General features: G+C 41.7%; 1 protein-coding gene across 1 annotated transcript in view; it reads right to left on the bottom strand.

Annotated features, from left to right (window-relative positions):
• Positions 1 to 12,720, bottom strand: part of DNAH8 (dynein axonemal heavy chain 8) — a 347,089-nt gene that overhangs the window by 84,309 nt on the left and 250,060 nt on the right. The window contains exons 73-75 of the mRNA XM_003404207.4: positions 8,385 to 8,490; positions 5,953 to 6,205; positions 5,656 to 5,846 (exon numbers count right to left, since the gene is read on the bottom strand). Of these exons, the coding sequence (XP_003404255.4) occupies positions 5,656 to 5,846; positions 5,953 to 6,205; positions 8,385 to 8,490 (550 nt within the window). The remainder of the gene's footprint in view (positions 1 to 5,655; positions 5,847 to 5,952; positions 6,206 to 8,384; positions 8,491 to 12,720) is intronic.

The raw sequence follows: 12,720 nt of genomic DNA, 5'->3' as shown, positions 1-12,720 counted from the left end.
TAATGGGAATTCCAGAACACTTAATTGTGCTCATGAGGAACCTGTACATAGATCAAGTGGCAGTTGTTCGGACAGAATAAGGGGATACTGATTGGTTTAAAGTCAGGAAAGGTGTGTGTCAGAGTTGTATGCTTTCACCATACCTATTCAATCTGCATGCTGGCAAATAATCCAACAAGCTGGACTATATGAAGAAGAATAGGGCATCAGGACTGGCGGAAGACTTATTAACAACCTGTGTTATGCAGATGACACAACCTTGCTTGCTGGAAGTGAAGAGGACTTGAAGCACTTACTAACGAAGATCAAAGACCACAACCTTCAATATGGATTGCACCTCAATATAAAGAAAACAAAAATCCTCACAACTGGACCAATGAGCACCATCATGATAAATGGAGAAAAGATTGAAGTTATCAAGGACTTCATTTTACTTGGATCCACAACAACAGCCATGGAAGCGGCAGTCAAGAAATCAAAAGATGCATTGCATTGGGTAAATCTGCTGCAAAGGACCTCTTTAAAGTGTTGAAGAGCAAAGATGTCACCTTGAAGATTAAGGTGCGCCTGGCCCAAGCCATGGTATTTTCAGTCACATCATATGCATGTGAAAGCTGGACAATGAATAAGGAAGACAGAAGAAGAACTGACGCCTTTGAATTGCGGTGTTGGTGAAGAATATTGAATATACCATGGACTGCCAGAAGAACGAACAAATCTGTCTTAGAAGAAGTACAACCAGAATGCTCCTTAGAAGCAAGGATGGAGAGACTGCGTCTTACATACTTTGGATATGTTGTCAGGAGAGATCAGTCCCTGGAGAAGGACATGATGCTTGGCAGAGTACAGGGTCAGGGGAAAAGAGGAAGACCCTCAGTGAGGTGGATTGACACAGTGGCTGCAACAATGAGCTCAAGCATGACAACGATTGTGAGGATGGCTCAGGACCAGGCAGTGGTAAATTCTGTTGTGCATAGTGTCGCCATGAGTCGGAACTGACTCGACGGCACCTAACAACAACAACAACCAGATTGGTTGCTGTGAAGGTGAAATAATGTATGTAGAAAGCTTAGAACAGTCTTGGCCCACAGCGAGAGCTATGTCAGCATTAGCTGCTATTTCGGCATTAACTCCAACTCCTCCTACTTTGAAAAGTCTTGGTCCAGTCCAACGTGGAAGGCAAGAGCTGTCCCCCTAAGGTATCTTTTTGCCTATGTCTAAAAGAAAGATAATGTCTTTCTAAAATAACCAGGCAGGGAAAACAGGCACATCACTCCATAATGCAGGATTGCCCCTGGTGTCCATTTCATTTTCAAAGTGCCCTGACATTCTTGGCTGAAGGATGAAGTCAAAGGCACCTCACAAATATTGCAGAAAAGAAGTAGTAATTGATACATAGGGACTGTCACTCCTGGGAAATCAAGTATTTCTGCTATGATACGTCTCTTTCGTCCTTTCCCCTAAGTATTGAGTTCAAAATGATAAAACGTTATCTATGATCTTGGAGCCATATTTGTTAAGTTTGTAAAAAAAAAAAAGTCACACCATCTTTTAAAAAATAATTCTGTCAAAAAGTAAGCCTGTTCAAAACTAATATAACTGTATAATAAACCAATTTTGTTTTAAAAGCTCTTTTACTGCTGAGCTGATTGTATGTCTATCAATCGACCTATCACACAAATCTCAGATTAATCTTCCTAACGCACTGCTCTGTTCATGCCACATGCCTGCTCATAAAACACTCGATGGCTCCCTATTGCCAGCAAAATTAAATCCAAACCTTTCACTAGTGATCCTAACTTTGTACAGTTGAGTTCTCCCTGACTCTCCAGCTTTGTGATCCAAATGGGTGGCAAATATGCTCACACCGCAACCCAGACATGCAACCTTATTTTTCTATAACAAATCTAAACCTCCTCACAAATTCCTCTGCACTGGGCTGCCGTGTTTCTCAATCACCTCTTATTTACATACTCTCTTTCAAAGACCCCGGTTACTTTCAGGTAATAGCTCTGGGTTTGGTTGTATTTGCCGGACATGGGGGTTGGGGGGTGAGGTGAGCCGGGAGGAGTTATATCTTGATGGGGCATAGACCTCAGATCTACACGCTGCCCTTTAGTCTCTACTTGTCTCAGTCACAGGCTGGGGTCCCTGTACTGCACCCTCTGAGCTACAACAAACCCTGTTTGACATGCTGCTGTCCACAGCCTGAACACCTGGCTCTGGCCCTTTGTCTCCAGTTCCAAAGCCCCCTGGCCCTGCAGCCTCTTAGTTCAAGCCCCAGGCCTCTGCTATGCACTGGCCCTCTCAACATTTCCATGTGGCCTCCCTCCTACTTGCCAAACTCCAGGCTCATCCATCTAGCCACTCCCCTCCATCTGTGCTGCAATGCTGCTTCCATGCTTTGTTGGGCAGAATGCAGGGGCATCTCCTACCTGGATGTTTCTCCAGCAACCCCCTCCTGAGGTTCAGCCACAGGAATGCATTTCCTGTGGTTGGGAAGATTCCTTGAACAACAGACTTCCTTGAACCTCTGTCTTCCAATCCTACACGTCTACCACGTTAGTCCTCCTAAAGAACCACACTGATCATGTCACTGCCTTGCTTGATACCCTGCAATAACTCCTTGCTTCTTAACAAATCAACAAAATACTTCCTTTAGGAATCAAGGCTCTCCATAGTATGTCACCAATTGACATGTCCAGCCCTTCTTCCCATTAGTCCACCATATGGGCCTTTCACTCCGACTGTCTTAGTTAGAAGATTTCAAAGGGCAGCTTGAGAAGACAAAGTAAAGTATTATGATGACAAGGGCAAAGACCTGAAGATAGAAAATCAAAAGGGAAGAACACACTCAGCATTTCTCAAGCTGAAAGAACTGAAGAAAAAAATTCAAGCCCCGAGTTGCAATAGTGAAGGATTCTACGGGGAAAATATTAAACGACGCAGGGAGCATCAAAAGAAAATGGAAGGACTATACAGAGTCATTATAACAAAAAGAGTCAATCGATGTTCAACCATTTCAGGAGATAACATATGATCAGGAACCAATGGTACTGAAGGAAGAAGTCCGAGCTGCACTGAAGGCATTGGCGAAAAACAAGGCTTCGGGTATTGACAGAATACCAATTGAGATGTTTCAACAAATGGATGCAGAGCTGGAAAGTGCTCATTCGTCTATGCCAAGAAGTTTGGAAGACAGCTACCTGGCCAACCGACTGGAAGAGATCCATATTTATGACTTTTCTCAAGAAAAGTGATCCAACCAAATGCAAACATATTAAACAATATAATTAACATCACACGCAAGCAAAATTTTGCTGAAGATCATTCAAAAGTGGGTGCAGCAGTACATCAACAGGGAACTGTCAGAAATTTAAGCCAGATTCAGAAGTGGATGTGGAACCAGGAATATCATTGCTGATGTCAGATAGACCCTGGCTGAAAGCAGAGACTATCATAAAGATGTTTACTTGTGTTTTATTGACTATGCAAAGGCATTTGACTGTGTGCATCTTAACAAATTATGGGTAACATTTCAGAGAATGGGAATCTCAGAATACTTAATTGTGCTCATGAGGAATCTGTACATGGATCAAGAGGCAGTCGTTTGAACTGAACAAGGGGATACTGCATAGTTAAAGTCAGGAAAGATATGCGTCAGGGTTGTATCCTTTCACCATAACTATTCAATCTGTTTGCTCAGCAAATAATCTGAGAAGCTGGACTATATGAAGAAGAACTGGGCATCAGGATTAGAGGAAGACCATTAACAAACTGACACAACCTTGCTTACTGAAAGTGAAGAGGACCTGAAGCACTTACTGATGAAGACCAAAGACCACAGCCTTTAATATGGATTACACCTCAATGTAAAGAAAACAAAAATCCTCACAAATGGACCAATAAGCAACATCACCATAAACAGAAAAGACTGAGATTGTCAAGGATTTCATTTTACTTGGATCCACAATCAACACCAATGGAAGCGGCAGCCAAGAAATCAAAAGACACATTGCATTGGGCAAATCTACTGCAAAAGATCTCTTTGAAGTGTTAAAAAAAAAAAAAAAAGATGTCACCTTGAAGACTAAGGTGTGCCTGAACCAAGCCATGGTGTTTTCAATCATTTCATACGCATGTGAAAGCTGGATGACGGATAAAGAAGATCAAAGAATTGACACCTTTGAATTGTGGTGTTGGCGAAGAATATTGACTATACCATGGACTGCCAAGAGAACAAAAAAATCTGTCTTGGAAGAAGTACAACCAGAATGCTCCTTAGAAGCAAGGACTACGCCTCACATACTTTGGACGTTATCAGGAGGGATCAGTCCTGGAGAAGGACATCATGCTTGGTAAAGCAGATGGTCAGTGAAAAAAAGGAAGACCCTCAACGAGATGGATTGACACAGTGGCTGTAACAATGGGCTCAAGCATAGGAGCAATGGTGAGTATGGCGCAGGACCGGGTAGTGTTCCATCATTCTGTTGTGCATAGAGTCGTTATGAGTCAGAATCGACTCAACAGCACCTAACAACAACAAAAGTTCTGTCTGAGCATGGAATGTGTTCCTCATACCTTTCAGGGTCCATTTCAAATGTCACTTTCTTTTTTTAGGGAGGAGGCAGTAAATGTTTTATTAAACTATATACAAAAGAGCAAAGAACACAAGAAAGAAACTGCGACATTTTTACCATGTATCAGATAATCCCTAACACTCATGACTTAACCCACAAAGGTATGTTTCCAAGAAGCTTTTCTTGATCTCCCCATGCATATGTAATCTCTTCCTCCTTTTAGAGCTAAAGAAAGAAGCTTTGTTTTTAGCATTCTTATAACACTTAGGTTATTCTGCTTTGTTTTATTGTTATTTTTAAAATAATTTTTACCCTCATTATGTGGCTGTTTTTCTTTTCAAGCAATGTCTGCTTCATCCTTCTATTTCCAACACTAGCATGGTGGATTTACATAGTATGTGCTCAAAAAATATTTGTTTAACTTAATTGACTTGAATATACCATTCTTTGATCTTATTAATTATACTTTTAACATGGAAATAAGCAATGAATAGGACTAATTGCAGTCTTAAAAATCATTATACTCCCTTGTTTAATAACTGGACTCTTGCAATAGATAGGCCAATCACTAGCATCACTTTTTATCCCACAGCGCAAACGGTTAAGCACCAAGCTACTAACTGAAAAGTTGGTGGTTCTAGGCCACCCAGTGCCACCTTGGAAGAAAGTCTGGTGATCTACTTCTGAAAGATCACAGCCATAAAAAACCCTGTGAAGCACAGTTCCACTCTGACACAGATGGGGTCACCATGAAACAGAGTTGACAGCAAGCAGTTTGGTTTGTTTGGCAATGATAGGCAACAATGATCTAACTTAATTTAACTATTTAACTAAAAATCACAGAATTAGCAGAGACTTAAAATAAGTCATCTTGAGTAATTTTTTTTTTTTTTTTTTTTTGAGTAATGAGAACAAACTAATGGAAATCAGAAAAAAAAAGAGGTATGAAAAAAGAGTTTCACTTTCACTGGAACACAATTTCTCTATTGTATCACAAAAATGGGTTTACAGTACATCAAAGAGCATATCAAAGCAATAGTCTCTACATATCATATTCGTATTCTAAACGCTTTACCTTTAATGAGAGCCTGGAATTCTCTGTGCTTAACTGTCCCTCTCTGAAGATCGATCTTCAAGGTCATGAGCAGCACAAAGAGGAATTTGTGGTTTTCATAAAGGCCTCTGACTGAATATATAAAAACTTCATATGTCAGATACTCAATAATGTTTGTAATTCTCTTTTGAGGTAGTGGAGATTTTTCGGACCTGCATTTTTTAAAAAATCAAAGAGATAAGAAGCCGTTTCTAAAAGAGGAGAAATACACACACCATTGGAAGTTACTGCTTTGGGGCAAAGGCAGCAAGGGCCCACCTGGCCATGGACTGGTCAAACAGCTTCAGGAACTGTGCCAGCGACGTCTGGTACATGATGTTGACCATGCTCATCTCTGTGATGAGGAAGTAGAGGATACTTCCACGGGTCGCTGCGGGTCGGAACTCTTCCTGAGCCATGTTAATCTTGATTTCAGTCTCTGCGGCCACGTGTAGCTTTTCACTTACTTCAGCTGCTGTCTGTTTGGTGGTTCGGAGGACACCAATGAGAGATTCGTCATCCACCAAAGAACCTAAAGGTCAAATGGGAAAATTCCAGACTACAAGATGGAAAAGCCACAAGGCAAGATCCATTGCTCCTGAAATTATCATGTTAATTTTCAACTCAACTTTTTAAAGCCCTTGGAATAGAAGAGTAGATTCTTAAGCCATCAAAGGCTTGCAGTCCAGCTACCATCCAATGACTGAATTCCTCTAAACATGCTTCCTGCGGGATTAGACCCCACTCTGCCTGAAAATCTCCTGTAAAGGGGGATTCTCAAGCAGCCCACACAATGGGCCTTCAAATGTCTGAAGACAATGATGAGAGCTCCATCACTCACAGGGATTTTAGCTATTCCTTATGTGAAATGGGTTTTACTTCCATTAGCATTTTGGTGGTTCTCTTCAGAGTATCATCAGCTTGTCCCTACAGCTTGTCTCCTAGTGCTAGGTGATCTGAATGCTACACCCATGGGCTGACCCATGTGAGTGAGTGATACTCTCTCTACTCCTCCTGCTTCAGGAGAACAGTCCTTGCCACTTGAGGGCCCTGGTCCCCACGCCCCCGTCTCCAAGAGTAAATTTGGACACCATGTCTCCCTAGCTATTGAACAGTAATGGGGGAAGAGAAACCTTAATTTATTTTTAGTTTTATTCTTCATTACTCTTTTTAATAGACATAGCACATGTTCATCACAACAAATTAGTTTTTGAGATGTGGACGGACACATGGGCATGCTGAGTTAACATCACCATGTCTGCAAAGACAGTGCTTTGGCCTGCCTTAGAGTTCTGGATGGCAGGTGAATATTAAGGGAAGGTGCTGAGTTACACATGTCTACTGTGGAAGCCCAAATTGTGATTAACCTTGTAGGAAAGAAATCTTGATCTGGTACACATTCTTGGCAGGATCAGGGAGGGGGCACTCAGGTCTCCTTGCTGATTAACATAGAATGCCCAGAGGCATCTCAAATGGCTAGAAGAAGTCACTGGACCAAGAGAGAGACAACTTCACCAGCAGAAGTGGTGCAATTAAGGCAGACAAAAGGACTTTTCACTTGGCTCACCTTAAAGGTTAGTGGTAGGGACCACTGCGAGAATAATGCATAATACACTCCCAAAGTTTTTTTTTTTTTTTTTAAACCCAGGGATTAAAATTGGAAATATTCATTATTAGACCACTAATGGGGGAGTTCCTGGGCGGGGCAAATAGTTACCCAGCTGACTACTAGCCGAAAGGTTGGCCGTTCACACCCACTCAGGGGCTCCTGGGAAGATGGGTCTGGCCTGTTTCCAGAAGTTCACAGTCTTGAAAACCCTATGGGATAGTTCTACCCTGCACATGTGGGGTCCCCATGAGTTGGAATCAACTCGACAGAAACTAACACCAATAAAGGGTAAACTGTAGGTTGCTGTAATTTGCCTACAATATCAGGTTCATTAAATGTATTTTCTTCAGATAAATTTTTCTTTTATATATATTGCAGAGAGAGAAACCAACAACCAAATCTGTTGCCACTGAGTCGATTCCGACACATAGTGACCCTATAGGAGAGAGCAGAGCTGCCGCATAGGGTTTCCAAGGAGCAGCTGGTGGACTCAAATTGCCAACCTTTTGGTTAGCAGTTGAGCTCTTAACTACTGTGCCACCAGGGCAGAGAGAGTAAGTTCCCTCAAACTGAGGTGTGGCAACGATTATTTGCCCTACCCCACCCTAGAAAAGAATCCATCCCTGATTTCTAAGGGGGAGGTCAAGTCAAGAGTGACCTGGGCCTCTGGTGCCCGGTACCTCTGACACTGATTACACACGTCATAACACACTGCAGTAATTGCATTTCAGCACCAAATGAAAGAGTGAATCTAGGAAAGGAAAAAAAAAAAAAATAGATTGAGCACATTAGTTTCCTTTGGGCAAGCAAATTAGCCTATTATGAGTTACCTAGCTCTGCCGGGAGCCCTTATTTTTCTCAGGAGAGAGCAATTATATCAAGAAAACCGTTATTCTCAAACGCTCAGCCACCATTTGCTAATTCAAAACTCAGATTCCCAGCATTCACACTCTTTAATGTCTAGATGGAAATTGCCTCGCTTGTTTTTGCACCGATGACTTGGCTATTTCCTCACATCTATAATCACGAGGACACTGGAGAGAGTTTACAAGGAATCCTTATTCAGAATCCATTACTTGATTACTTCGCATTAACACAATACCTTTTGTAGCGCTTAATTTATAGAGAAGGTTATCTTCAAGTTCCTTCATCTTCCGTTTATTAAAAGTAACATCCTCCAAAAGTTTAACCCTCTCCGACTCTAATTCCTGTTATTAAACGAACAATAACATAAGAACTGTAATTACCAATTAATATGCCAATTATTTATTATCACTTAAAAAATGTTTAAATCAAAGTGCCATTCCAATGACAGAAGAAATTACAATTGTTAGCCAAATCTACTTATCCGTATTTTTGTTTCTCCGGATAATTTTCAAAAATTGTGCCCACGAGCATTAAGTTCCCACAGCACGTGTACTGATATGCATGAGAAGAACCCACAAAATCATTTTGCCCAATTACCCCCAGCTGTCTTCCTAGCTCTAAGTTTATTAAGAGGGCCCCATTCTCTTAGGCCTGTTTCCACATTGCCTCTGTGAGAAATGCTAACTTGATTTATTCTCTTAGGCCTGTTTCCACATTGCCTCTGTGAGAAATGCTAACTTGATTTGCAGTCACAACGAAGAGGTACTAATACCAGAAAACCAAGGGGCTACCCAGCACAATATGTAAGCTCTTGGTTTGGAATCTGGAGGAATGCCAGGTGCCTTGTTCGGCACAGCCAGTTGCCAATGCATATCCATTTTCCATTGTATTTGCCATTCTTTATACCAAAACCAAAGAACCAAACCCACTGCCGTTGAGTCAACTCCAACTCATAGCGACCCTATAGGACAGAGTAGAGCTGCCCCACAGGGTTTCCAAGGAGCGCCTGGTGAATTCGAACTGCCAATCTTTTGGTTAGCAGCCGGAGCTCTTAACCACTACGCCACCAGGGTTTCCGTCCCTTATACAGTGTTTAGATGGTACATCTTTTTTTCTACGTAAATAATATCTTTTTAAAAATTATATTTTGAAAAACTTTCAGAAAAATTGTAAGACCAGTACAGCGAGCTCTTCTATATTCTTTGCCTCGATTCATATATCAGTATTTTGCTTGATCACTTTCTCTATAATACTAATTGTTATTATTGTTATTACTATTGCTGAACCACTTGGAGATGTCATGATCCTTTACCCCTAAATACCTCGGCAAAGAACCAGAACATTATCTTGCATAAACACAGTGCAGTTTTCAAATTTAGTAAATTTAACATTGACACAATACTCTTACTTCACTGTTGTTGTTGTTAGGTGCCATCCAGTCAGTTCCAACTCATAGTGACCCTATGTACAACACAATGAAACACTGCCCAGTCCTGTGCCATCCTCACAATCATCGTTATGCTTGAGCCCATTGTTGCGGCCACTGCCTCAATCCATTTCGTTGAGGATCTTCCTCTTTTTCACTGACCCTCTACTTTACCAAGCATGATGTCCTTCTCCAGGAACTGACCCCTCCTAACAACATGTCCAAAGTATGTGAGGCGTAGTCTCGCCATCCTTGCTTCTAAGGAGCATTCTGGCTGTACTTCTTCCAAGACAGATTTGTTCATTCTTTTGGCAGTCCATGGTATAGTCAACATTCTTCGTCAACACCATGATTCAAAGGCGTCAATTCTTCTTTGGTCTTCCTTATTCACTGTCCAGCTTTTGCATTCATATGAGGTGACATGGCTTCAGTCAGGTGCACCTTAGTCTTCAAGGTGGCATCTTTGCTTTTCAACACTTTAAAGAGATCTTTTGCAGCAGATTTGCCCAATATAGAGGTACTTAATATAGAGTCTCAATTCAATTTGTCTCAATAATGTTTTTCGGAGTAATTTTTTCTGGTCTAATACAAAATTACACATTACACTTAGAATTGTGTTAAAAGAAGGTTATTTTACAACTATTTATTTAAGGACGTTTCTTGAAAGACTGCTTCAGAAATTGCACTATTTCCAGAAAGTCTTCCTAAACCAATTAGTCAATCACGGCACTCATCTGCACGTCTGCCGTGGCTACTATCACAACCTGCCTGTAGACTGGTTCCCTCCAACCAGATTCTGCGCATCTAGAGGGCAGGAACTTGTCCTACTCATTTGTGTATTCATTTGTGTCCTATTCACTTATCTTGAAGCTTTGCAGAGAAGGGATTCAATCCAATAAATATTCGTTAAATTGAAATGCTCTGAATTTAGTTCGACTTTTTTTTTTAAATATGGGGAAACTGAGGACCCAGGAATATTAATTCCAAATTACACCCCAAAATGACACATACAGCTAGTTACTGGCAGAGACAGGCCTAATACCCTTGTCCTCTAACTCTAAGACCAGCGTTATTGCATTAGCTGATTTGTAGTATTTGATGGGGTGGTGATGACGAACATGGCTGTATTTGTAGGGGAATGTCTAATGAATTGTTTTCACTTTCATTCCTGGGTGGTAGCATAGGACTACACGGACAAAATGCAATTCCTTCTAAGCATGATGTGGAAAAGCAGGCATAGTAAACACAAGTTTTACATCATGACCTGCAAGGCTCATCTAGGAGGGAAGGCAGGGTGGAAAGACCATGAGCTGTTACAGGTGAGACCCTTATTCTCTGTGGGCCTCCGTTTGTTCATCTCTAAAATGGGGATGTAACAGCAGGATGGCTGGATTAAATATCACGTAGCAGGGTGCCCTCCTGCATGTAAAATGTGCATTTTGTTTTCTTCAGCAAGAGAGGTGCCAGGAAAATCACCTTGGAATCACCAAAGGAATTTCCAAAGAAAGGCTGGTATGGTGCATCTTAGTGTATCTCTTGAAGGGGAGGCTAAGGCCTAAGAAGAATGAGGGGGTGGGATGTTCTGGAGACAAAGAGGGGAGCCTACCTTAGACAGTGGAGCGACCTGCCTTGGAGGTTACTGCAGCCTGCACAGGGGTTCTGGACCAGTGAGGACTCCTCTCAGAAGAGACCAACAACACCAGTTGGACCACAAAGGACTAATTTCCAACAGTGAATCATATTACCCTGAGAGGAGACAGAGGCAATGGACTGAGGGGCCAGTGCCCTCTCTGCCTGGCCATGGAAGTAGGACTGATACCCTTCTGGATTGTATAACCTATAGGTTGTGTGATGGGAACTGAGATCAGGCAGCTAATGAAAGTCAAACCAGGACTGTGCTCCTTCCACTCCATCAAACAGGATGCCTTTCAAGGTCCTGCCCCCGAGGTTAACTGTCATGCATTGAATTATGTCCTCCCCAAAATGTGTATCAACTTGGTTAGGCCATGATTCCAGTGTTCTGTGGTTGTCCTCCATTTTGTGATTATAATTTTAGGTTGAGGATTAGGGTAGGATTGTAACACCACCCTTACTCAGGTCACCTCCCTGATCCAAGGTAAAGGGAGTTTCCCTGGGGTGTGGCTTGCACCACCTTTTATCTTTTAAGAGACAAAAGGAAAGGGAAGCAAGCAGAGTTGGGGACCTTATGCCACCAAGAAAGCAGCACCAGGAGCAGAGCGCGTCCTTTGGACACAGGGTCCCTGCACCTGAGAAGCTCCTCGACCAGGTGAAGATTGAGGACGTGGACCTTCCTCCAGAGCCGACAGAGAGAGAAATCCTTCCGCTGGAGCTGACGCCCTGAATTCAGGCTTGTAACCTACTAGACTGTGAGGAAATAAATTTCTCTTTGTTAAAGCTATCTACTTGTGGTATCTCTGTTATGGCAACACTAGATGACTAAGACATTAACCATTTCTATTTAGAATTTTACTTATCATTTCGCTGATTTGTGCTATTTCTCGGGTGTCTGCATCATTTCTCTCTCCCTTTTTTTGTTTTTTTTTAATGTCTTTCCTTCAAGTTTGTGGCCACCTGTATCTCTTCCCTGTCCTCCTCTCCTGGCCATTCCTCTTTTGTCTCTCTTTTTGTCGTTCTCTCATTTTATGCCTCTCTACCATTATTTTTTCTAACCTTGCCTTTTCATAGCATCTGTAATATGAAAATTAATTATACTTAAGCTAATACAAACATTCTCATGTGTTATGCAAATGTATTTGTTTATACAAATATATAATCTTGTATCAATCTTCCAATCTGGAGTTGTTCTTTGTTTCCTTAGAGCCCTCAATTATATTTAATTAATATCCCCACTCAGGTACAAATTTCATTAAACTAAAGTAAGGTACGTCTCCTATATAAAGGAAATCCTGGTGGCGTAGTGGTTAAGTACTACGGCTGCTAACCAAAGGGTCGGCAGTTCGAATCCACCAGGTGCTCCTTGGAAACTGTATGGGGTAGTTCTACTCTGTCCTATAGGGTCGCTATGAGTCAGAATCAACTCGATGGCACTGGGTTTTCTCCTGTATAAAGATTGTAGTAGTTGAAATTACTACAGTGGTTAAAATACCCATTCAGAGCAATTCTT

Source organism: Loxodonta africana, chromosome 1 (assembly GCF_030014295.1).
Source record: "Loxodonta africana isolate mLoxAfr1 chromosome 1, mLoxAfr1.hap2, whole genome shotgun sequence".
In the NCBI taxonomy this organism is placed as follows: Eukaryota; Metazoa; Chordata; class Mammalia; order Proboscidea; family Elephantidae; genus Loxodonta; species Loxodonta africana.
The sequence above is the reverse complement of the archived record's forward strand: the minus strand, read 5'-3'. Positions and strand labels throughout refer to the sequence as shown.